The sequence below is a fragment of the Ictidomys tridecemlineatus genome, chromosome 5 (assembly GCF_052094955.1).
Source record: "Ictidomys tridecemlineatus isolate mIctTri1 chromosome 5, mIctTri1.hap1, whole genome shotgun sequence".
Lineage (NCBI taxonomy): Eukaryota > Metazoa > Chordata > Mammalia > Rodentia > Sciuridae > Ictidomys > Ictidomys tridecemlineatus.
In genome coordinates, this window is record NC_135481.1 from 134484624 (window position 1) to 134512047 (window position 27424).

A 27424-nucleotide genomic window follows, 5' to 3' on the forward strand; every position below is an offset into this window, starting at 1 on the left:
CCCTTAACTTTCCAGTTCTGGCTTATTTCACTTAGTATGATGTTTTCCATTTCCATCCATTTACCAGCAAATGCCCTAATTTCATTCTTCTTCATGACTGAGTAAAATTCCATTGTGTATATATAACATATTTATCTGTTCATCTGTTGATGGGTACTTTGGCTGGTTCCATAACTTGGCTATTGTGGATTGCCTTGCTGTAAGCACTGATGTACCTGGAGATAGCTAATGTTAGCATTTTGATGTTTTAACACAAACATCGAAAACATTATGCATTATGCTAAGTGAAATAGAAAAGACACAATGGATACTTTGAGTCCACTTATGACATCCCTTAAATAGTTGAATTCATAGAGAAAGAAAGACAAATAGTGGTTACCAGGGTCTTGGGAAGAGAGGTAGTAATGAATTAATGTTTAATGCTAGAGTTTCACTTTAGGATGAGAGGGTTCTGGAGGTGAATAGTGGTGATAGTTACTAAAAAATGTAATGTATTTAATACCTCTGAATAATGTACTTAAAATGGTTAAAGGGATAAATTTTGTTATATATATTTTACCACAATAATGAGAAGTTTAATTCAAAAACCCTTTGTACATTTCACTTGATTTGTAATAGGGAGATTAGAAACCTTTCATCTGTTTAAAAATATGTAGCTTATTGGTAGAATGTGTATTTAGCATGTGTGAGTACCTGAATTTGATCCTCAACACCATTTTTAAAAAAAATGCAAATCAGTTCTTTAACAGTGGGAAATTTTAAAATATTTCTTTTCTCCTTTACTTATATTTCTAGTTCACTTCTGCAGAGTTTTAGCCTGCTGTAACATTTTATGCTAAAGAGTCTTTTGATAATCACATGTCATACTTATCTTCTACAAAAAAGTATATAAGTTGAACTTTAAATAGTTTCCTGTTTAAACACTTAAATGCTTATCATGGATTGTTATGATAATTGATAGGACAATTGATAAAGGCAGTCTAAATGTTATACATTTTGATAGGAATTTTGTTTAATAATTGTTTTTTGAAAATATTTCTTAATGAAATAAATGAGACCTTTTTAAAACTCATAATTTTTGGGTGACTTTATGATTGCTGCAATGACTCAGGGTTTTCAACACTAACTACATTTCTTTTTTTTTTATTTTATAGGTCTTGTATTCTGAGTAAACTTATTCACATAAGTAGAAGCAGTGTCACTCAACTCCTAGAACTCTTTTGAGTTCTTGGCAAAAAAAAAAAAAAATCAGTCATCTATCATTAGTTTTAGTCATCTACTTGATGACATTTCCATTCATTCCTCCTTCATATTTGATACAAAAAAAAAAACTGGAAACCATCTAATTTATGAAAAGATTGTTACCTAGTCATACAGACATCAAATTACAGTTTCTTGGAAGCATATGAAAATACTGCCACGTTTTTCTCTGACTTAAAGATACCTTATTTAACTCATTTTACCTAAAGGATTGGGGAAATTTAAATATTGTTAGTATAAAAATATAAAATATAGGGGCTGGTATTGTGGCTCAGCGGTAGAGCGCTTGCCTAGCACAGGCGGGACCCGGGTTTGATCCTTCAGCACCTCATAAAAATAAAGACATTGTGTTGTGTCCATCTACACCTAAAAAATAAATATTTTTTAAAAAAAATATATATAAAATATATATTTTTAGGGGGTAGTAGAGATGTAGCCCGGGGAGTGCTTTACCCCTGAACTACAACCCAGCTCTCCCCCTGCTCTTTTTTTGAGACAGGATTTTGCTTAATTACCTAGAGCCTTGCTAAGTCGCTGAGGCTGGCCTTGAATTTGCTATCCTCTTCTCTTAGCCTCCTGAGGTGCTGGGACTGTAGGTGTGCTGCTGTGCACAGCTAAAAATATATTTTAGCCAATAAAATATTATAAAATGTTTTCTTGTCACTTGCATTAATCATGTCATTTCATGTACCTTGGGCCCATAGATTTAACTTAACCTACAGAAAATGTATGACATATAACCTAACTTTGGGAAATTTTTACTGTCAGAAAAGTAAACTTACTTCAGTGAGACCTAGCTCTCTTCTTCTTTCTTTCCCCTTTTTTTTCCCTTTTCCTTTCTTCATTTGTTTGGGGATTGAACCTAGGGGCACTCTACCACTCAGCTATCTATATCCCCACTCCCTTCTTTAAATTTTATTTTGAGACAGAGTCTAAGTTGCTGAGGCAGACCTTGAATTTGGGATTTTTCTGTGTGCAGCCTCTTAAGAGCTAGGATTGCAGGCATGTGCTGCCACATCCAGCCAGATTAACCTTTTATCAGAAAAAGTCTGACTTCATTTTTGCTCCAACATTTTGTTAAGAACATTTCAAGCAGTCATATGAAAGAATTATAAAGTGAACCTCCTTAATACCTATCACTTAAACAATGAATGTTTTTGTCATATTTACTTGTTATCCATTTATTTATCTATACCCTAGCTGTTTTGATAAACATCTTATTTTATTATTCAATATAAATAAGTTGTAGACATGGGTATAGTTCACCTCTAAATGCTTAAGCATATGTACCATTAACTAGTGTACAATATTTGTTTACAACTTTTTCTTTGGTCAAATTTATGTGGAGTGGAACACATAAATCTTAAGTGTATTGTTGGATGCATCCTGTCAGATGTATGCACCTGACTCCCATCAAAATATAGACTATTACAGCTGGGTGCAGTGGTGCATGCCTGTAATCCCATTGGCTTGGGAGGCTGAGGCAGGAGGATCGAGAGTTCAAAGCCAGCCTCAGCAAAAAGCAAGGCACTAAGCAACTCAATGAGACCCTGTCTCTAAATAAAATACAAAATGGGGATGGGGATGGGGATGTGGCTCAGTTGTTGAGTGCCTCTGAGTTCAATCCCAGGTACTCCCCCAAAAGAAGTTACACACACACACACACACACACACACACACACACACACGCGCGGAGTTACAATCTCCTTGAAAAATTGCTTTGTGCCCTTTACAAGTCTGTTCCAAATGTTGCCTTACAGGGGCAATCACCTGATGTTTTTCACCATTTATTAGTTTTGTCTGTTCTAGAAATTCATATAAATAGGATCATAAATAGGTACACTTACCTAAGACTTCTTTCATTTATAATTATTTTGAGATTCATCCATGTTGTTTCTTGTATCAGTATTTATTCCTTTATTGCTGAGTAATGTGACAATATATGCAAATACCATATTTAGTTTTGTTGATGTTCACTTGGACTTCATCCAGTATTTAATGGTTGTAAATACAGCCACTGTCACCATTCTTGTGTAGATCTTTTCATAAACATACACTTCAGTTCCTTTTAGTTGAATTTGTAGGAGAATTGCTGGATCACAGGATTTTGTGTGTTTAATTGTATAAGAAGTTGGCAGATATTTTTCCAAGGTGGTGGTACCATTGTATGGTAATGTATGGAAGTTCTTATGGTCAAAACCAAATGTTGGCAAAATATGGAAAAGTCCTTTTAATTTTAACCATCTGGTGTATGTATTGTATTATCTTATTAACTTGCATTTCTGTAATGACTAATGATTCTGAGCATTCTTCCAAGTTCTTATTGATGATTTATATGTCCTTGTGAAGTACTTTTCAGATTTTTGTAACCCTTTCAAGTATTTATTGTTGTTTTACTAATTTGCTGAGATTGGCCTTGAATTTAGGATCCTCCTGCCTCACCGTCCTGAGTCACTGGGATGGGTGTGTGCTACCATAACCTGGCAGAACTAGTATTTCATAAACTTTTAAGTTTTCTTCTGTACTATTTTATACTAGGCATTCGTTGGATATAGTTGTGAATGTTTTCTCACATTTCGTGACTTGCCTAGTTATTAATGATGTCTTGAGCCGAAGTTTTTTTTTTAAGTAGAGAAAAGAGGTTTATTTAGCTTTATAAATAAAGAGGTTGGACTGGAGTTGTAGCTCAGTGGAAGATCACTTGCCTAGCATGTGTGAAGCACCAAGTTCGATTCTCAGCACCACATATAAGTAAATAAATGAAATAAAGGTCCATCAACATCTAAAAAAAGAAATTAAAAATTAAAAAAAAAGAAAGACTTATTTAACTTGGAGGCTGAAAGTCCAAGATTGAGTGACCCCATCTGTTTGGTCTCTGGTGAAGATGTTACAGTCGATGACATTATAGTGGCAGGAGTTGAGCAGAAGTTTTAATTGTGATAGAATTTTCAATTTATCAAATTTTTTCTCGGGATCATTAAATTGAAAAACCTTTGTAGTCAGGTGTATTGGTGCATTTCTGTAATTCCAGCGGCTTGGGAGGCTGAGGCAGGAGAAATCTTGAGTTCCAGGCTAGCCTCATCACTTTAATGAAGCCTTAAGCAACTTAGCGAGAACCTGTCTCTAAGTAAAATATAGAAAGGGCTGGGGATATGGCTCAGTGGTCAAGCACCCTTGGATTCAATCCCCAGTACCAAAAAAACTTTGCTTCCCTTCATCTCCCTTCCCCTACCAAGATAATTTCTTATAGACATTTTGTAGTTATACTTGGCTTTTACTTTTAGTTCTTTCAGATCCCTATTAATGTTCATATATGGTATGATGCAGAGGGTCAAGGTTCATTTTTACCCTCATAGAACTTTCTGGTTGTTCCAGCTCCATTTGTTTAAAAAATCTTTGCCAGTGACTTACTTGAATGCGGGTATTATTATTAGAATTGTATTATATGTATTAATTTGGTAGAAAATAATTTGTTAACAATATTTGTTCTTCTAGTATGTGAATGTGGTATGCCTCTTTTTTTGTTTTGTTTTTAATTATAGCATTTTCATGTTTTTTTGTTTTTACAGTACCAACAAAAGTAAACCAGATGCAATTTTTGAGTACAGCTAAGTACAGACTGGTGACTTTTTTCTCTTCAAGAGTCTTACGATTCTTCATTTTTAGTAAAATAAAGAGCAAATTAACTATCTGTAAATGTACCTCCCTCACCCTGGTATTTACCATAAAGTTGTAAAAAGGGGGTTAAAGAAAAGTTTTCTTGTTAGTTTCTACCATATGAAATATGCTATATTCTACTTTGCCAGGGCCAATGTATGGAAAATATCTAAATGTACTACAAATATGAAACAGTAAAAAGATTATGGCTAAAAAGAATAGTAAATGAAAATAATATATATTTAAAGAATCCAAAATAGGCCAGCAATAAAAGGTTAATATAAAAAAGCTCTAAGTGTACTATAAGCATTATAGGTTTTTCCTTTGTTTTTATTTTTTTTTTGTAGTTGTGTATGGACAGAATGCCTTTATTTTGTTAATTTTTGTGTGGTGCTAAGGATTGGACCTAGTGCCTCACACTTGCAAGGCAAAGAGATATACCACTGAGCTACAACCCAGTCCTTCCTGTGTGTTTTTAAACAATGAAAGAGTCAAAAAAAAAAGGATTAGCAGTATTAGATTAAATTTTTATTGTATATTCTGCTTTGAATGGAACCTTTGTATTATAATTATCATAGAAGAACATAGTTTCCATCAGGTGATGGCAATTTATGTTAAATGAAAATCTTCCATAGTTCTTTTATTTTGAAATTTTCTCTTGCATTAAATTGAAGACATTTGTTTAATTTTAAAAAAGGGGAGAGAATATAGAAAGGTATTTAGAGCTTTCTGAGTACACAATATCCCAGACAGTTCAAGGCATCATAGTCTCCATCAAGAACAATAAAATAATTTTGTCATGCTGTTAAATTCATGATTAACTGGTGCACATTGGTCAAATAGATCCAACAAACACTGATGTCCATGGTGGCATATTGGCAACTATACATAAGTGGTTGTCAGTAGAGAGTTTAAAAGACCTTCCCTTTCTTTTTATTCGTTTTTGAGGTTCTCAGAGAGTTCTATTGTTCTAAGATATTTTAAATGTCCTAGTTGGCTTTCTCATTCTCAAACTGTATGACATTTTCCTTTCTTAATCCTTTTTGCTGTGCTTCCAAATTATTTTTCATTTGTTTATGGTGCTCTTAAAGCTCACCTTCAAAGTCCTTCACGTTTTGAATTTTTTCTTTTGACCTTCATCTCAAACACCTTCTCATGTCCATCTTCATCTTAGCTGCATGCTCCTTTCTTTCTTTTGTGATAGAGGGTTCTTAGTAAGCCACCCTTTAATATTGTTATCAATTCCAATGTAAGTCAACTGCCAGTTTTTGTTGACTTACATAGTGTTCATAGTGTTCATTATTGATAACAGCATTCACATCTTGCATGTGTGTTCATATCAGTATATTATAGTTGTAAAATCAGTGTTCAATATTTTAAACTTCAGTAACACCCCAAGGATACTGCCTTTCTGACCCTTTTGCTATTAATTTCAGTGATGGTTATTACTGCCTACCAGAGCAAGAGGAAACAGTCCTTTATCTTTTTAACAAGCTTACTTTTTTCATCTTTTGTTTCTAGAAATTTATATTCAGGCCCTGGCTTACTTTTTATTACTTCTCATATTCAGTGAGATAAAATATTCTATGTTCTTGAATTTCTTTCATTTTTTAAACTCTTAGTGTCAACCGTTAGTGCCCTCCAGTATGAGTGCATTTGCTTTGGCAATAAACAGAATGATGCTCTTTCAGGCAAAGACTTTATATACTCAAAATCAAGTGGTTTAAGTCTATATCCTAAAGGAGCGACCCAGTATAAACAGTATTGTGCCCCGTTATCAGGCATCTGACATCTCTTCGCTCAATTCTGCATTTAGACAGTCCTCACATTTACTATCAATGTAGTCAGTAGTAGGCTACCAACAATTACTGTTAGCCAGTGCACCTTCAGATGCTGGAGTGTCCACTTCTGTGAGCAGTAACTGAATACCACCTTGTTTGATTAAAACTCTGGATTGTTTCATCTATGATTTTTTTTAATTCCTTGGGAAGGACTTGGGTACTCTGGAGAATACAAATCAGGAAGGAATATTGGCTTGATTGAGTAATGTCAACTTTGCCAGCTCAGATTTACATAAGTGAGTGCAGACCCTCTTTTCCCTGATTTTCTGAGTGCTTGATTTGAGTGACTGGCAGATCTCACATAACCCTTAAGGTTCTTGGGTAGTGGTGCTGCATGGTGCCACTGTTGATGTGCCTCTCCTCAGCAACAGCAGATCTCATGCTGACCACAGCACCCCCCCCCATCCCTCTGCAGCCAGCTCCTGCACTGTGCTATTATGACATTTTAGAATCTAAGTATGTTAATGTTTTAAGGACTATTATAGAAATCAGTTTGAAATAATTTACAGAATTTGAAGATTATATTAAACGCAGTCAAGATTAAAGTAATCCAACGATCATATTTTATAATGGTAAGAACAAAAGAAACCTAATGCTCTTTCCCTCTACCTTAATCTGTAATGTAATTTAATATGTGGTTAAACTTGTAAGGAAGCGATCCTTGATTATCCTAACCAAATGTTGTAAGGAAGTGATCCTTGATTATCCTCACCATCATGCATTCATTGCCTTCTGAACTATTTCCCTTATTAACACACAGATTAGCAGTAAATCCTTCTCTAGAGTGTGAACTTCTAGGGACTTGTGCTTAATTCACATTTAGCCTTTTATGTTCAATGAATAGTGTGAAATAAGGTTAAAAAGGAAACCAGGGCCTACATATGGGCTTTGATCTGAGAAGCAACAGGGAACTGTTGAAACTTGAGAGAGTGAGCACCATGAAGAAAGTGGTGGTGTGGAAGGATGGCATAAATTAACCTGGAAGACAGAATCTAAGGTGGAAAGTTAAAAATAAAATGGATTTATTTTAAATGTTAACTCCTTCAAGTGTGGTCAGCATACCAGTAGTACTATCACCTGGAGATTAGTTAGATAAATTCTGGGGCCAAACCCAGACCTACTGAAATGAGTATTTGCAAAGATCCCTGAGATTTGTATTCACACTCAACTTGGAAAAGCAGTGCTCTAGAGGAACTTAGAGCCACCATTGTGTGTGAATGGGTAAGGGCCAGAGGGTAAACAGTAGTTGAAGTGACAGGTCACATGATAGATGTCAGACTTTTTGCATGCTTATTTTCTCTCTTTAAGCCACCAAAACTGATTTGTCCAAATTAGCATTTTGGTTTTCTTGATTTGGGGAAGAAAATAATATCCAGACTCTTTAGACATACATTCTTAGAAGTGCTGCTCTTTGGGCTTGCCAGAACTTTAAAAAGAACCATAAATCATTGATTTCAGTCATCTCAGCTGACTGAAGTAAATATAACTGAAATAATCTAATGGGGACAAATGACCCAGTGTCCCTATTTTTGTTACTCCCAGGGATTGGAATTTGGGGACGAAGTAGAGATTTTATAAAAGAGCTCAAATGTAGTTGATATACAAACTATAATAGTGTACTTGTTAAAAATCTAGAAAGAAAATCGAGAAAGGACAGAATTTACTTTGTTTTGTAAAAACTAAAGGAAAAAATCTGTTAGCAGCATGCTACTCTCATATGCATTATCTGTTCATAGTTTATGTTCCTTTATCAACTTGTCCATCAAAATACAATTTTCAGGGCTGGGGTTGTGGCTCAGCGGTAGAGTGCTCACCTAGCACCTGCAAGGTGCTGGGTTTGATCCTCAGCACCACATAAACATAAATGAATAAAATAAAGGTATAGTGTCCAACTATAACTTTAAAAAATACAGTTTTCATATAGTGATAATCATAGTATAAATGTAGTCTGTCATTTAACTTATTTCACTTGTTGATGTGACATACACCGGGTTTCCCTAAATTTGTCCTTATCTCTAAAGGCAACCTTTAGAATGCCTTGCCTCAGTGGTTTTTCAGGTGAGGACTAAAGGCACCATTTTGTTTTCTCTCTTACCCTCCTTGCCAGGTGCTTGAGAATAACACTTGCAGAGGACTCTGAGCAATTTTGTGCTAATTTTTGGTGGCAGAGGATCCATTAGAAGATAGAAGATTTTTGTGTGTGTGTGTGTGTGTGTGTACATAATTTTTTTTATTGGTTGTTCAAAACATTACAAAGCTCTTGACATATCATATTTCATACATTAGAATCAAGTTGGTTATGAACTCCCAATTTGTAACCGATGTGATTCTGCGATCTGTATTTGGGGTAAGATAGAAGATTTTTATGCTGAAAAAAGAATCAGGGTTGAGGCTGTAACACTTTGATTCTTGGAACATGAGTCTGGCTGCATTTTGCGTCTGTGCAGGGGTACTCTATTTTAGACTAGTCTTTGTCCATTTTCTGTTTCTGTGACAAAATAACTGAGGCTGAGTATTTCTAAAGAACAGAAGTTTATTTGGCACACAGTTATGCAGTCTGGAGTGTCTAGGAGCATGATGCCAACATCTGCCACATCGTAGTATAATGGAGGGCATCACATGAGGAAAAGAACAAGCATGACTAGCTCTAGTCATTCTTCTTATAAAGCCACTAATGCCGTCCAGAGGGTTCCACCTGGCTTACCTCATCTATCCCCTAATTACCTCTTAAAGGCCAAAACCCCAGCCATGAAAATTGTATTTTGATGGACAAGTTGATAAAGGAACATAAACTTTCAGATACCATTAACATGAATTTGGGAATTAAATTCCTAAAACATGAACTTCTGAGGGACACATTCAAACCATAGCAAGACTGTAGCAAATTTTGAACTTTAAGTTAGTTTACTTATTTCCCTGAGTTATTCAGTTGTTCATGAATTTGGAATACTTAACTAAAGAGAAGATAATAATTATTTTCAAAGGGAAACAATTTTAAAATTTTGAATTTCCAACTTAAGTTGGAAGGCTGTGTAAGTATTGATAAAAAGAAATTTGAAGGAAAGGCATTTGAGACATTGTTCAAGTAGATTGCCTTTAGAATGTGAACTGCTACTTCAACTTGTATTAGATACCAGTTTTTGTCTGGTTGGTTCTTGGCAAAGGATTAGAAAAAATGTCTTTCAATAAAAAGGGCCAAGTGCCTATCTGACTTTGAGTAATGTCAGATATGAATTTGAGAAGTGCAGTGGGCTTTTGTTTATTAAAATTAGACTTTGCTACTTAGCTCCCCCCCACCCGCTTTTTAAAGAAATTCTAGATGTTATACAAATGCACAGAGGCGGACACATTTTTTAAAAATATTTATTTATTAGTTATAGGTGGATACAATATCTTTATGTGATGCTAAGGATCGAACCTGGTGCGTCACGCATGGTAGTCAAGCGCTCTGCTTCTGAGCCACATCATCAGCCCCAGCTTCTTAGGCCTTTTGACTCATGCATGATAGTCTGTGTTGACTATTTGCTTCTTAACTTCCCTTTCAGTACAGCATGAAAGGGCAGAATATTTAGAATGAGTAAGTTTGGAGAGCTGAGATCAGGGAGCCATTAGAAAGGAGGCTTTTTGAGTGAAATGTTTCTGAACATCAGTGGCTGTGGCTATGGATAGAGTGATTGTATCTCTCAGTTTGTCTACCAGTTTTTGTTGAAGCTTGTAGTCCTGATATTAGTATTAATATTTTCCCCCTTTTCTTTCGAAAATGTGGTTTGGGTAATAAATGATCCAGTCATCCCACAGGTAAAGTGCTTTGCATCAGACACTGTACCAGCTTTTTTCTTTAATCCTCATAAAACGCCTGAAAAGTGTAGCCACTGTTGTCAGTTTCAGTTTAATTTACAAATGAAAATATACTCAGGAACATTGAATGACTTGACTGAGATCTCCTGGTGGCAGACTTGATGAGCAGAGGAAGGACTGTCACCTTGTTCAGTCCTTGTTCTGCACACCAGGTCTCAACAAGACTTCCAAAGCTACTTGACTTCTCCCAGCCTGATGCACCAAGGTTTAATGTGTACGGCCTCCACTGATACTTTAGATCTAGTGAAGGTATTCCTGTAATGATTAGGAGGAAACTGTGGATTGGGAGTCTGGAAAAAAAATTAAGGTGAGGCCTGTGTTGGGGCTATTGCGGGAGGGTAGAGTTCTGTGATATGTAGACCTCCAGGCTTCATCTGGTCCTTGAAGGGTTTAACCAACTTGTTGCTCAGGCCTGCAGTCTTTGAGCTTGAGATGAGAAGGGTTTGGTAGTTTTTTGATTGGTCCTGCTCAGATTTTAATGTTCATGTATATTAATTAGAAATCTTGTTAAAATGTAGCTTAATTCCCTAGGTCCGTGTGGGGCCTGAGATTTAGTATTTGTAACAGGCTCTTCGTATGCTGATTTTACTGGTCTACCACATTGTCTTTGAATAGCAGGAACATAGCTGATGATTAAATTCTCTCTGCCTGGGGTACAGAAGTAGCCATTCATACAACAGATGTTCTGACTAGGACTGAGGGGATTATATACCTTCATAATTTAGAAGGTTATAGATATTTAAATATGGATGTTTTTAAAGGAAACATTTTGCTTTTGTAATGAATGCATGTGGGTTAATTTTAAAATATATCCTTAGCTTGGAGAAAGGGAGGACATAGAATCTCAGGAAGGAGTAGTGTGAGGTGGGGGGCAATACCCACATGGGTGAGCTACTGCTTAGCTTGTGCAGTGGTGAACACAGCTTTGACAAACACAGACAGGAGCAAGCAGAGTGTCTACAGCCAGACAGGAATAGCGTGGATGGATGACACAGCAGCAAAGCTTTAAAAAAAAAAAAAAAAAAAGCCTCCAAAGGGAGGAGTTCTTCCCACAGACTGACCATTTTTCCCCCTCAGGCTCTGTGCCTGAGTGTGCTGAGAGTATACTGCTGGAAGCTCTGGCCAACTATTCATGTATTGGACAGCATTATACCCCCCTCTGTCCTGCCTTGCTCAAATCCTACCTGGGCATATCCCAGGTGGGACTGCTTCCTGTATCTGCTTGCTTGCTTCTTGCAACAGGGGAGAACAAGCGGATGAAGTGCTACCAGCCTATACGGGTGTAAGCAGTCTTCCTGCTGAGGCTGAGATGCTTGCTATGAACCCCGCCCCCCATGTACCCCCCCCAGACATGAGGAAGAATCCCAGTGACAATGGATCATGTTGGAAAAGGGCTGACACAGGAGGAGACATTGGTGAAGAGGAAATGGCAGGGATTCCAGAAGTTGGACTTTCTTAGGCTTTGTTGCTGGAGCTGAGAGTGGTCACAGAAATAGGTTGTTGGTCCTGGTAGCAACCCTGAGAGAAGGCTCAGTAATTAAAGATGCTAGTGACCACCTTCAATGCTGGCATTACCCCAAGAGCTTCTAGAAGGGCAAAGTCAAGGAAAATAGTATTGACAGAGCCAGATATTGTTAGCTCCTGAACATGGTGTTTCTGATAGGGCATAAAAATACTTCTGAGATGGTTTCTCTTGTTTGGGTGTGTCCATGAATCTTTGGGAATGTTGCTTTAAGTTGCAGGAAGGAGGGGAGGCACTGGATCCATATGTCTGCTCATGACTGGTGCCTGTTCTGTTATGCTAAGGGGAGCCTGTGAGAGCAGATCTCACTCTAGCATTTGGGTTGTAGACCATGTCCTTTGAGAGATACCTGAAACAGCCTAGTGACTCTCCCTCCCTTTGCCAAAGCTGACCCCTTTTCTCTGTTTAAGGTGCTCCAGACAAGCCTGAAGCACTAGGTGGTGTTCCCCGGGGTTCAAGGGCTCAGTGTTTTTCTGAAGCTTACCCCATTTCTCAGTAATAAACATTGCTGTGTCAGGGTGCTGTTCAGGGGCCACTTGGAGCACATAGATTTTTGCTAGCAGGATTGTGAAGCTTTGCATTGGGCTGCAAAGCCAGGGCTTGAGCCAGCAGCTGGAGAGAGTCCAGGACTAGAGTGTTTTTGGGTTTGGGGGTGGAGAGCAGAGGGAGGGGCAGGAGGGCAGAGCCACAGAAGCAGGCAGTCAGCTAGCTGCTTTGGCTTTGCCGTCAGCAGATAGGACTTTAATTGTGGCTGAGGGCCACTTGGCTACCATTTCTGGAGAGTGGAGGGTCTGCCTCACAACCTGGACTTACCAACACTGCACCTAGACTATTCCAAGTAGCTCTTGTAGCTGTCTTTTCCCTGGGAGGCAAGTCTCCTCCCCGTTGTCCCTCCTGCTCCTCCCCCGTTCTGAGGGATGATGCCGCTCTCTATTGCACGGCTCAGCCGGCTGATGTCACTGGCAGCGGGAAGCATCAGCAGCCTGATCACATGCTGGCCCAGTCTGTAATGCAGACGGGATAGGGGTGTGTGTGTGGGGAGGGGGCTGTATGGCAACTGCTTTTGCTCCGACGCCCCCAAAAGTGCAGAGGCAGCCGCTGCAGCATCTATCCAGCTTGGATGTCTGGCCCCTGAGCCTGCAGAAACTATTATTAATAATACTTATTGTTGATAATATTGGGGAAAACAACCGTTAACTCTGGGATTTCTGCTGTCTTCCTATCCAAAGCAGAGTTCCAGGACTCCGAAGAAACAGTTACAAGCAGGATGCTTTTCCCCACCTCTGCGCAAGAATCTTCCCGTGGCCTCCCAGATGCAAATGACTTGTGCCTTGGCCTGCAGTCCCTCAGTCTGACGGGCTGGGACCGACCCTGGAGCACCCAGGAATCAGACTCCTCAGCTCAGAGCAGCTCACACTCGGGTGAGTGCCAGAGAATGAGTTGGCTGGGGGAGGGGGATGCATGGGGTAGCAAAGGAAAATATCCACAGCAACAGTTGTTCTCTTCCCTTTTGCATCACCCCCCCCTCCAAACACACACAACATGGAGCTGTTTTGCAAGAGATGGAAATGCTAGCTGTGAGCGTGGCAGGACAGATGGCTGCTGGTAAAGGCAGACATGCCTTTTCCACTTACCCTGATAAATTCCCTGGAGTTGTTAGTCTACACCTGGGTAGCTCTGAGAAGGGTCCCCAAGGTGGCAGCCTTATGCAGAAAAGATCCACTAACACCCTGGTACACAGGCCTGTCTTGGAGATGATGAAGCAAAACACTTTTAGGTGGGGGGAGGGGACTTAAGGGATTTATTACTAGGTGACCAGGTTCTCCCTCCTCCTCTGGATTTTAAAACTTGGGAGCTATGTATGAAGGGTGGGTGGTCTCTGGGTAATGGCAAGGGAAGAATTTTAACCTCAAGTGGGTATTAACACTAGGGTAGGTATCATTCCTGGTATATTAGAATTGCCTTAACGTAAAGTTAAGAGCATTGATTCTGAAAAGGGGTAGGCAGTGAGCAGGGTGGGGTAACTCCCAGCTCCAGAGGCTTTTTTTCCTTTTCTTTGTGTTGAGGGTAACCAGACAGAGGAAAGAAGAGCCACTCCCCTTTAGGATCCCTTCTTGTCTTGGTAGTCTTTGATGGGGAGAAATTGAAGGGACTTCTTGGCAACCCCTTAAACTGCTTCTGCTCACATTTTCCCATTACCCATTTATTTCCCTCTTGTGACACAAGGGGAAGGTTAGCAGATACAAGTCTTAGAGTACTTGGAAAGAAATGTGAATTTAAATACTATAGGTATACTTAAAGTATACATATTTTACTTTATGTAAGTTATACATAATAAAAGGTAGTGACAATTCTATGGAGGAAGATAGAAGGGGCGACATGCATTCCATTTGCTCTTGATGCTGACAATGGGATACACTGAGCCTGTTGTCCTTCCCTATCTCCCCGTCCAGGGACCAGCAGTCATGGCAGCAAGGTACTGTCATGTTGAATTCTCTGGCCTCCACCTTTTTTAGAATAGGTCTTTTTTTTAGAATGCTTTGCAAAGCCTGGGACTGTTGTGTTTGTTAGGTATTTTGAGGCACATTTCCTTTGGTAAAATCCCATTTGGGAGAAGGAGATTGGAGATATATATATATTTTTTAATTTTTTTTTTATTTGAATGTGGGTAGGGAGATGCTTTGCTTTAAGTAAGTACTTCTGGGTTACGGTGGGATCTCTCGAAGTACTGACCTTCAGCTGACTCGAGCTGTTCTGGAAAGGTTGGTAACTGTCCTGTTCCTTTGAACAGTGGAGATAGTGTCACTGTTTGGTTCATTGGCTGCACCTTGACTTGGACGCCACGGTACTTTGTGTGTTCTTTGAAGCCAACCATGTCCTGTCATCCCTCCCACTGGATCTGAGCAAAAGACTGAAGAGTTCACATGGGAGATGGACACCTATCTGTGGGTAATTGGTGTTTGATCAAGCCCTTGCACTGGTATCAAATTAGGGTGTGGTCCTACTTTGGCTCTGGTTTTTTAGTAGCTACCAGGGACATTCTGAAATATATCTTTGGATCCATAGAAATGCAGATGTGTCCAGTTTGGGGCTTAGAGAGCTTGGTCTGACAGTTACTGTGAAATTAGGATATAAAAAAGAGCTTGGCTAGGTGCGATTATGCCTGTAATCTCAGCTACTCCAGGAGGCTGAGGCGAGAAGATTGTTGAGTCTAGGAGTTCTCAGCCAGCTAGAACAACATAGCAAGACCCAGTCTTTAAAAAGAGAAACAAAATAAGGCTTGGTATCCAGTCGTAATTTCCCCAGTCTGCCACCACTTGAAAACTGTGCTTGTAGCTGTTTGTCTGTGGACTCGTCTTTTTTTTTTTCTTTTCCACCTTGCATCTCAAGCACTTTAGTGATAAATATTACATGATTTTGTGGATCAGGGAAGGATTGCAGTCTGAGCCTCAGATTCATAAGGAGTGGAGGGTTGTCCCAGCAGTATGATCTGGTTGGGGGCAATGTTAGCCTGAATATTTCTTCCCCTCTGAGGATTGAGGACACACCCATCCCTAATCGCCATGTTGTCTTTGGTTTTTGGAACTGTGGTGGCAGCCATCTCTCTTATTTGCCTGAGCTGTGGGCCTTCTTGGAAAGCCCACATGTGGGTACTGCCTCCTAGAGTAGGATGCAGCCCTCCCACCAACCAGCTGCAGTGCCAGATCGAGCACCCTTGCCAGCAATGCGGGAACATGCAGCCCACATTCCAGTGCCTACACTGCCTTCCCATATGAAAACCAACTAGGTCAGTTTCTTCAGGGAGGGAGGAGATATTTCAGCAACATTGGGCTATCTTGGAGATTCCTCGTAGAGTCAGCCTCAAACCCTGTTGTCTCTGTGTGGAGTTCAGAGTGCAAACTTATTTCTTGGACTTTGCTTGTTGACATATTGCCTCAGGCAGTTAGGGCTTCATCTGATCATCCTTTTAATACTTTTAAGTATTTGGAAAGGTTGAAGAACAGGACTCTTGACTAAAAATTTTTGACTGAATTCATTCAGCAGTATTAAGCACCAAAAAGTATGCCAGTCACTGTGTTAGGCACTGGAGGTACCTACCCTGATAATAGGATAAAATTAAGATTCTCCATGAGTGTCAAGGGAAAACAGATGACAAAGCATACCAAATGTAGCACAATAACTACTGTAATCGGGGCTTCCATTTTCTACCCTAAGGATTTTGTATATATATATTTTTTAGTTGTCAATGTACCTTTATTTTGTTTATTTATATGCAGCGCTGAGAATCAAACCCAGTGCCTCACATGTGCTAGGCAAATGCTCTACCACTGAGCCACAACCCCAACCTTACCCTAAGGATTTTTTGCACTAGGATACCCTTCCACTGGATTCTTAGCTTGAGGCTGGTGCATGTGGTACAGGGAGAATATTCTCTAGGGGCTAGAGTGCTTTTTTGGTACTGGGGATTGAACCCAGGGTGCTTAACCACTAAGCCGAATTCCCAGCCCTTTTGTAATATTTTATTTAGAGACAGGGTCTCGCTGAGTTGTTAAATGCCTTGCTAATTTGCTGAGACTGGCTTTGAACTCCTGATCCTCCTACCTCAGCCTCTGGAACTGCTGCTATTACAGCGGTACATCACTGCTCATGGAAGGTAGAATGCAGATTTCTTTGACCTCAGAGGCTTGCTGGAAGACCCTCAATAGAGTCTTGTTTTTGAGAGTTGCCCCTGTAAGGCCAGCTTCTCCTTTGCAAGCTCCTCCCATCTAGTCTGTACACCCCTTGCTGAAATGGAAGTCATAAAAGCAAGATGAATGTTAGAAGTGCATTTTTCTAAAAGACCTCATTGGCAGATGTCCAGGGGTACTTTTTTCCTTCTTGTAGTGTCTTAAGCCCTGTATGCTATAGGAGGGCTGTGGAAGCTGTCCACAATATCCTAGGATAGGGGATGGAGTGACTAATAGCCACAATTTATCAACTACTTTTTACGCTGAGCACGTCGTGATTTTTTAATACTTACTTTTTAGTTGAGTTGGACACAATATCTTTATTTTATTTTATGTGGTGCTGAGGAGCGAACCCAGGACCTCACACATTGCTATTGCAAATGCTCTACCTCTGAGCCACAAAAATCCCAGTCCATGTCATGTGATTTTAATGCTTGCATAGATAAGGAAATAAGCTCACGGAGGCTGCAAAGTGACACAACTATGCAGACCCAGCTTTCCAATCCTGTCCTAAAACTCCAATGTTCCCTGTTAAACCTGTGTTCCAACAGAGAATCTTAATGTTGGACAAGTAAAACTTAAGATCATCTCCACATGCGGTACAAGGGACTGTTTAGCCAGAGCTTAGGTGCTCCCTTGATAAGGTCTCTAACAGCGAGGGCATTGGATACAGTTCCCACTGTCCCTCCCACCCCTCAGTCTCAGTTCATCAGCTATACCACCTGCTGGATTTGTCTTTTGCCTCCCCCTTTGTTAGTCTTCCCTGTGTAGTATTACTCAGCAGGAGAATGGGGCTAACTCTTTTGAGAATCTACGTTGAGGGATCTAGAAACAGGGACTCTTGATGAACAGAATCCCAGTGGAGAAACCAGATGCTCAGTCTAAAATTGCTGATACATCCTGTCTCTTCCCACTCTCTTTAGGAGTCCCATGGAAATTAACCTGTGTGCCCTCTCAGGTTTCTACCTAACCAGTGAATAGAATGTTCCCTGTGCTATGTCACTTGCAGGCTCCCTATTGATGTGTGGGAAAGATCAGCCTGGAATGAGAAGGAAATCTTACAGCATTTTGCTTCTTTACTTCCAGTGTCTTCTAAACGAAGTTCTGAGACAACATTTAGAATAGGGTTAGGTGTCTCCTGTATAGCACTTGGACTTTCCACCCAACCAAGTTCCCTTATAAATATAGCTTAACTCCTAATTCTCCACTACTGTATTCCCACCATATAACACAGTGCCTGGCTCATGTTTGCTTAATAAATATTTGCTGCATTAATGATGAATTCTGAGCCACTGTATTCTATTCCATTCATGCTGGGTAGCTTCCCCCCACCTACAGTTGCTGGGGATTGAATCTAGGGCCTCATATATTCAAGATAAGCCCTCTATCACTGAGTTATATACCCAGCCTATACTGTGTGGTTTTTTTTAAAGTGCATAGTTCAGACAAGGTCTCTCCTATCCTGCCTCCTACTTGTGTTGATAACTTAGATGGGCCCATTCTTTAAAGTTAGTGTCTTTGACCCAGTAACTTCTAAGGAATGATAATGCACTTATACAAAATTTTTATCATAGAGCAGAGCTCAAGTTCTATCATGGAACCTAGTATTTGGGAACAACTTTTGGTGTAGAGAAGAGGGAAAACCTAGGAAGCAGTGTGACAGCCAGTGCCTCTTATCTAAGAAAGAAGTTGAGGTGGTTGGATGTATGCTGATTTTACATAGGACTTAAGTATGTCTTCTTTGCAATAATGGAACTTGCTCAGTGATCAAGATTGGGGATATACTAGGAAAAAGGCTATGCTTTATACAACTTGGGCCTGTGGGATTTAGAGTTGGTGGAGGGAGCTCACACTCATATGTAAACTACTTTTTTAAAAAATATATTTTTAGTTATACATAGACACAATATCTTTATTTAATTTTTTTATATGGTGCTGAGGATTGAACCCTGTGCTTCGTATGTGCGAGGCAAGTGCTCTACCACTGAGCCACAACCCTAGCCCTCATATGTCAACTACTTGAATTGGGATATGTTTTAGAGTTGCAGAATTGGGGTCTCAGACCAGAATGTGGTCTGTTTTCATACCTGGAATGAATGCTGCCTCCCCTCTTTCCTCCCTCTATGCCTTCCTATAGATTCTCAGTAAGTAGTCTAGAATCAAGGATGGAGATGGGCAAGAACAGCCTATGTGGCCTCTTAGGCTAGAAGTAATACTCCATAAAGTATTTGACTTTATGTCTTAGACCTAATCTCCACTTCAGCTGAGCTCAAGCCAAAACAGTAACTTACAATGCAAGTATCCAAGGCCAGACCCTGCCATTGCGAATGCTACCATCAGACTCTTTTTTTTTTTAAGAGAGAGTGAGAGAGGAGAGAGAGAGAGAGAATTTTTATTATTTATTTTTTAGTTTTCGGCGGACACAACATTTTTGTTGGTATGTGGTTCTGAGGATCGAACCCGGGTCGCACGCATGCCAGGCGAGCACGCTACCACTTGAGCCACATCCCCAGCCCCTACCATCAGACTCTTGATGCCTTTGTACCCTTGGTGAAGCCTTCAGAAAATTTGAACAGTGACTCAGCTCTAAAACCCACAGGAGCTGGCATAGAAGGGTGAAAGTAGAGAAAGTTAACAATCAGTCTAAAAATATTACTGCTGATTTGGTCTCTTGTACTCTCTGAGGTAGCATTAATGAGCTGGAACCCTCTGCCAGGTTGGGCTATAGAGGGACAGTCAGGTCACTCTAGGGCATCTGACCAGTATCAGAGTTTCCAGAAACTTGGCTCATTCTGTGGATTGAAGGAAATCTCAGAATTCTGTTGTTGACATACATCTTAACCCCATGTACTTTCATTGTTCTCTATCTCTGTTTTTTTCCTGAACCATTAAGAATACTACAAAAGAGGAATTTAAGTTACCTTAAAATTGATAACAATACTTAAAAACTGGCATTTATATTCCAATTTTAGCATTTTTCTCTTCCTTCTCTCTTAACATGCATCAGCCCAAACTTTAGGCCCTAGCTTTTCTTGTTCTTGCTCAGAATGATCTTACAAAGTCTCTTAATTGTCTTGAACATACTTTTTCATGAAAGCATTATTACTATTTCTTGCCACTGTTTTTGTATTATTTGTTCCTGGTACTGTGTTATGCCACTTCTTTGCTTCTCCCTGTACCCCACTCAAGTGTTATCAGAGTTAACGCTATTTGAGGGCGAGTCCTGTACAGCCACCTGGATTGCTTTGGTACCCTCCCTTCTATTTTTTCTTTCCAGTGTCCAGGGGTTGTGTCCTAAGAGCTGTATTTATATTATAATCTCTAGTCTTTAAATCAAGGGAAATAATTATATATGAAAGATATTTGGGTAAGGTAAAGGGGTTGATTAGGAACTTGAAGTAATAAGCCTCATTTTTTCTAGATTAGTGCTTCTTAAATTTTAATGTACATGCAGATCTCTTGGAATCTTGTTAAAATGCAGATTCTGATTCACGTGGGGTCCAAGATGCATTTTTTAATGAGTTCCTACAATGACAAAGCCCTAGCTAAAGTTTGAGACCTGCATGCTTTGGTCCTGTGGCACCAATTTCTGGTAGGTGAGATTGCTCATTTATAGTTGATGGTCTTAAAGAATTTGAACAGAAAGGAGAGGTGCCAGGACCAAGATGACAAAGAAATATGGGATCCTGGCAGTTTGTATCGGTGCAGGAGGAGGGTTTGTTGAGGATTCAATCCAGAGCCTCATGCATGCTGGTTGAGTGCTCTGAGTTTCATCTCCATTCCCTTGACAATTTTTTTAAATAACAAATAAATGGTGTACTATAGAATATGAAGCATGGTGTCAGAAAGGATCAGGTCCCATTTTGTCACTCATGAACTGTGAATTACACATATTGACTACCCCCTGACCCATGATTTCCTGTGTTAAGATGGTGTAATATCCACTTTTTAGGATCCAGTGAAGTTTATTTACCTAAAGTACTTCTGGCATGTGTTGGATGTTCAATAAATGGAAGTTGCTATTAGTGTTAGGGACTTGATTGAACCTGGTGCAGATTGTGGAACAAATGACTGACCATGAGCTGTGAACACTTGAGGAAGTATAATTCATTAGTGACCACCATGAGATGTCATACCATTTTCTATTTAGACAGGCTTGTTACCATAGGAGAGGAGTGCTGTAGACATAAAATTCCTAGCTATAACCCAGAAACTTGACAAAGCCTCAAGTTACCTATGTAGGTACAGTAGAAATTTACAGTTTAGTTGAGATAGACATGTATCAATAGAATAGTGAATAGGAATTGGCATGAATGAGAAAAAGTGACCTGTAGCGACTACTAGGTTGGTTTTTGACTCTTTTCAATGCATTTTTTTAAAAATGTAGGTGAAGACATAGCCCATATTTGTCTCCTTGGTCCCCCCAGGTCAAACCCTATGGATTAGTTAGCCGTTCTTCAGCATTTTTTTTGCATAGTGCTTTATGCTAGACCTTGCTTATAACTCTCAGAGCTAGTCAGTACTGTGCTGCATGAAACTCCCCTCTTCCAGGATTAACTAACTACCCTTAATACTGTTTATCACTGGTGAATGCTCCTTCTAACTTCTGCTTTAGCTGAAGGATTTTCTTAAAAATCCTGCTTTGCCCAGTGGAACCTACTCTTTCTCCCAAACCATACCTACCTCAGGGTCATTCTTTTCTTCCTTCTTATAGCTTGCAGTATTTCTCCTGAAGATTTCAATACCTGGGTTCGTTCGTTCGTTCGTTCGTTCCTTCCTTCCTTCCTTCCTTCCTTCCTTCCTTCCTTCCTTCCACCCTTCCTTCCACCCACCCTGGGCCCAAGTATCACCATGAATTCTTTTAATATTCATATGGATGTTGAATATAATGTCTGATATTTCAGACTTTACCCATTCTAGTTCAGCCACCTATATTTTTCATACTCTGGACTTTGCCACATATGGAACTCTGAATAGTTACAGTCCTTCCTCTTCCTGTTTATCCTCTAATGCCTTCTTCAGTCTTCTCACAGTCCTTGGAACTTGCTGTTTCTCCATATATTTGCTCCCAATCTAATGTCTCTTTTCTGTCTTTAGCATATAACATCTGACCCTCTCCTCGTCTCCTCTCTTGATGTCAATATCAACTCTGTTGTCCCATTTTCTCCTTCACACCATCTCAGGGGAAAATCATAGCCCTCTGTGGGTCCAGTGACCATTCGGGTACCTGAGCTCTGCTGTTCTGTTAAGTCCAACTTAAATACTCGGTCTCCCTCTCTGCTGGGAGCTAGGCAATTGTGGCTGTCTTCGTTAGATTTCCTAGTCAGCCTCTTTTGTTATCCCCTCAGCAGTTTTTCACATCATCTCTTCAGTGTCTCTCAGTCACCCTTAGGATAAAATCAAAACTCACTAATCTGGTTGTTAAGACTTTTTATGATTTGATTGTTACCTCATTGTTCACCTCCCTGAGCTCATTTTTGTAAAATTTGAAGGAGGACAAGGCCCTCTAGGGCATTGGTACCACTTTTAAGACTGATGCATGTGATCTGTGGGTTTTTCTGTGCTTTGCTGCATCAGGGAAGAACCTTGAGTAAATGTTTACACATCCTGCCTTTTCAAGGGCAGATTTTCCACTTCTTTCAGGCAGGGGTTTGTCAAGGATTACTTGAAGTTTTGTCAAGATTATTTTTGATGGGCATCAGAATGGAAGTTTTTTGAGATACTTAGTTTCAGCATACAGTTAAGTGTTGCATATATACAGTTCCAAGCTAGTGCTTAGAAAACTGCTTTGAAAAGCCAAGGTAAAACACTGTTTTCTTGAAAAAATAGTAAACAAGCTCCTTGGTGGATGTAGTATGGCTCCACTCCCCTTCATAAATATTAGACTGGCTAAAATTAAAAGACTGACCATACCAGGTATTGGTCAGGATTTGGGGAGACTGAAACTCATCATTGCTGTTGAGACTGTAAGATGGTATATCTACTTTTTTAAATTAAAAATATTTTTTCCATTATAGAATAACAATTTTACAAATATATCTTCACTGTCTCCTGCATTAAAAAAAAAAAGTTATATCTAGAAAGGGAGATCGCATGCCAAGGAGATTGGGTTGGTCTGATCCCATGGTAATAGCTGTTTTGGATTTAGTGCACGCATATGTTCTGTCATGAATTGCAGTATGTTTGATACTATTGAGACCATGTCTTGACTTTGGTTGGTTCCTGCCTCTTGGTACTCATTCCAGACCCAGCCAAGCATTCAGGCTAACTTGGAGGCCTGGGAAAAAATAAGCTCTAAGTGGCCTGTTTCACTTAATTGCTACTGTAGGCTAAAGGAGACCCAGTAACAGGCTTGTTCATTGATCACCTATATTATTTTGGATTCACCTAGGCCATTTTGAAAAATGTTTTTTCAGTTATTCAGATGAAAAAACACCAAATTAGGGGTTCTGTCCTAGCTTTAGTGCCCCCATGGCTCAACAAAGCCCTCTTACTCTTCATTCTCATGGGCAAAGGGTGTGCTTTGCTCAGATCCCTCATTTCCCCAAGACCATGTGTGGAGAAATACTGTTCTTTTTCAATGTATGATATTTAAATATTGTGTGCTAGGCACCCTCTACTGAGCACTTTCCATCTGCTGTCTGATTAAGTCCTCCTAACAATGTTATGAAATAGTTGGTATTCCACTGAAGATGCCAGTGAGAAAGGGGAGGCTCAGAGAGTCGAGTGAGCTTCCTAGAGCTCGAAACATCTGCAGGAGGTATTAGGCCCAGGATTTTATCCTGGTTCATCTTAAGTCATAGAGTGGGCTTAACCATGCCATTCTGTTTCCATCCTAAATGTTTCAAATTAAGGGGTTCATAGAAGATAATTTGTGGGTAAGAAAGAAAGCTAGGAGTGTACGCTAGGAGTTTGATGCTTGAACTACACCAAAGTTTTGGGATGTGGTATGTATTCCTGAATTTCAACTGTGTAACATTAAAAAGTTGAGAATTTTTCTAATAAGAAGATTGACAGGCAGAAAAGAATATGGTTTGGGATTACTAATTGTGCTACAGGTGTATCCAGATATTATCAGCAGTTGAGATCAATGTCCCCAGATGTTGGCAGAAACCATTAAGTCTTGTGACAGAGAGCAGACTCTTTTGCAGGAACTCTGGTCTTCAAATAGTATCCTCTAACTGCCTTTCATGAGCTGTGGGGGTTCATGTCTCAGAAGTGGATGGTAATTTGTTAATTATATTCTGTGTTTCTGGTATGCTTTCAGTGGTCCTGCCTTACATAGCTGTTGGAGGGGAAAAGAAGGACTTTTGGCTGGAAAAAACTAAAAAATCATATGGTTTCTTTTTTTTTTTGGTCCTAGTACTGAGCATGCTTCATAATCCGCTGGGAAATGTCCTAGGAAAACCCCCATTGAGCTTCCTGCCTCTGGATCCCCTTGGGTCTGATTTGGACAAGTTTCCAGCACCTTCAGTTAGAGGATCCCGCCTGGACACTCGGCCCATCCTGGATTCCCGTTCTAGCAGCCCCTCTGACTCAGATACGAGTGGCTTCAGCTCTGGATCAGATCATCTCTCAGACTTGATTGTATGTAACATATTCAGAAAGGGAGTTTGAGGGTTGTGTTGCCTGTGTGTGTTTAAGGGGAATGAGGATGCAGTGTCTGTCTTAGAGCTTGAATGCAAGCTGGAAGATAGGATGATAGGAGACATGGAAGCCAGTGTGCACATTTGTAGAGACTTATTCTCAACAGAACCAAGGATCCTTTGAGTATCCATGAGTAATACATTTCAGGTCCTAGGCTGAAGATATTTTAATAGTTACTCTAAAAGCTGGAAAACAGTTAATTTTAAAAGTAAATTGGGGTCCTGGAGTGCTCTATTTTTTTACCTACTTGGGTAGTTAGCTTTTAAACAATAATATTTATTGTACCTTTTTGAATGCTATCTCAAAAATTTTATTAATTTTTTTTAAATAATACAGCACTAGGATTTTAATCCAAATCGGATTCTAGCTCTTATGTTTTTTCCGCTGACCCCTGTCCACTCTGAATACAAGGCGATGGTAAATCTATGAAATATTGCTTCAGAGTTAATTTATGCATCTCATATTTCTTATTCATGTATGACATGTGTGATCTCCATGATAAGTAGAGTTGGCAAATGGATTAGAGTAGGTGGCGAGGATATAGCTAGTATAGATAGAATTGCATAGAAAAGGGATAGAAATAAATATGTGGAATTGGCAGTAAGACATCTTCCTGAAATAAAATACAGTTTCAGGTACTTTCTGAGCCTTGCATTTCTAATTCCAAATCCCCTGAGCTGAATGTTGAATGAATATAGAATGGTTTGTTTTCTCAGACTCTTCTTTTCCATCTAAGGCTTAGCGATATTATCATGGTCATGGTTTCCCATTCATGGCTTTTAGAGCCCATCCTGTTTTCTGTCAGCCTGTCCTAGACTGTGAAAGCTAGCATTGGTGTTCACACTGCCCATTGGTTTTGTCTTTTCAAACTGTGTATTTCTAGAAGAGCAGCCACAGTAGGCCCTTTCCTTCTCTGGGCTACAGTCTGTTGCCCAGTGAGCTGCTTCTAATTCTGTTTATGTACTTTAGATGGGACTAAAGTACTTGAGAATGTACCTCAGAACTAATATTGGGGATTTTGTTTGAAGAACTTTCTTAGCTACCCTGCTCCAAGAGCTAATTAGGGGAGAAACAAGGATGACCCAGAAGAGAATATAGTGATAGTATTAGAACTTAAAATATTCTATCAATCAGTTATTTTGACCTTTTTTTGATAATATGGTATCATTTTACCCTAAATTAGAATTTAAAAGCCTTGACAGAAGCATGTTATATAACTCATGTTCCTATACCTTTCTGATAGAACACAGGTCCCTTATATAAAGCACTTTGGCATTCTACTTCTAATAATTTGACCAAACAAAGCACAAGATAATGAAGCAGCCTCCACCCTCCCCAGTGCTGGGGATTAAACCCAGGGCCTTGTGCATGCTAGGCAAGCTGTCTCCACTAAGTTAAACACCCTAGCCCAGAAGAAGCAGCATCTTAAAATTTTTATTGATGATTTTGAAAACTCAAAGAGAATCTAAATATTTAACAGTAGGCAAATGGGTCAGTGAAATGTAGCTTGTTTCCTAAATAAAACATGATAAATTCATTGAACTGTCTGGCAGTGTGGGAAAATGTTGAATGGGGAAAGGAAGAGAATTTAATTATAGTATAACTACAGTTGATCTTAAAAATGCACAGGAAGAAAGTCTGAGAAAATATATCAAATGATAAAATGTATGTTAAGCATTTTTCAGTATTACTTTATAACAAAACCTTAAAAAAAACTGTCTCCTTTTTCTTCTTCTAGTCAAGCCTTCGCATTTCCCCTCCTCTGCCTTTCCTGTCTTTGACTGGGGGTGGTCCCAGAGACCCTTTAAAGATGGGGGTTGGGTCCCGTATGGACCAAGAGCAAGCTGCTCTAGCCGCAGTCACTCCCTCACCAACCAGTGCTTCAAAGAGATGGCCAGGAGCTTCTGTGTGGCCATCCTGGGACCTTCTTGAAGCTCCCAAAGACCCCTTCAGCATAGAGAGAGAGGCCAGGCTGCACCGGCAAGCTGCAGGTGAGTGTGGCTTGAGAATGTTTGGGGCCTGACGCCTTATTCTGGGAGCAGAGAGAAAGTAACCTTGGTTCACACCATGATGAACTGTCTAGAAGAGATTTGGTTGCCTGGTGAATTCTCTAGATACACAAAGAAGCATTTGTTCTTTGGAGTAAGGAACAATTTTGAGGCTGAGAGGAAAGAGACATAATCAGGTACACAAAGCTGTGCCACAACATAAGGGGTTAGATCCATCTCTTGTTTGTTTGCTTCCATGGAGATAGCTTTGTGCTGCCCTTGATTTGATTCTTTTAAGGGTGAATGCCTCCAGAGAAACTTTGGAAATGATGCCTGAGATTTTGTCTACCTCTCTACCCCTTTTTTGACTCAAAGACTTGCCAGCCACAATACATGCTGGGGCTTTCTTAAGACTTTCTGATTGGTACACACAGGGATGCACTGGGGATGGGTGGTCCATTTGTCAGTGTCTAAGGTATGAGATGTCATCAAGTGCCTGGTCTCTTAAGAGATCTTAAATACATATTAAATTGTTTTTTCTTTATCAGTGCTTTGAAGTAAATGAGCTATATATGCCATTGACTACTAATGTTTCAGGGAAGTGCTCTCCAACCACTGTTCTGAGGTCTTGGAGTTGATGACTAAGTACATGTTAGTTTCTCTATTCTAATTGTCTCCTTAGGCTTTAGTTTCTTTCTACTTAGAGAGCTAGTCCAGATCTCATTCTCCCCTAACAATGCTGCTGCTGCCCTTGTCATCTAATGGTTTTGGCAGCCCACCTTTGTACTTTCTCTGGTGCCATTGTTTTCCTGTGAATTGATATTACCATGCTTTCAAATGAGGCCATTATATTGATTTTCACTTTGGTCATAAAATCTACTGATAGTTATGCCCAATTTCTTGCTGTAGCGAGACATTGGGCCT

The 27424-nt window shown here is 39.7% G+C and overlaps 1 protein-coding gene across 14 annotated transcripts in view; it reads left to right on the forward strand.

Moving 5' to 3' along the window:
- Cpeb1 (cytoplasmic polyadenylation element binding protein 1) overlaps positions 1-27424 on the forward strand; it is a 78921-nt gene that overhangs the window by 40300 nt on the left and 11197 nt on the right. For 7 of the 14 annotated variants that reach the window (XM_078051116.1, XM_078051118.1, XM_040274697.2 and 4 more), the window contains 3 exons: positions 13368-13559; positions 24229-24452; positions 26251-26503. In XM_078051116.1, coding sequence (XP_077907242.1) covers positions 13368-13559; positions 24229-24452; positions 26251-26503 — 669 coding nt within the window. Of the gene's footprint in view, positions 1-13145; positions 13165-13367; positions 13560-24228; positions 24453-26250; positions 26504-27424 lie in introns of those variants that run through there. The other 7 variants (XM_078051117.1, XM_040274698.2, XM_040274700.2 and 4 more) reach the window with 4 other exon arrangements.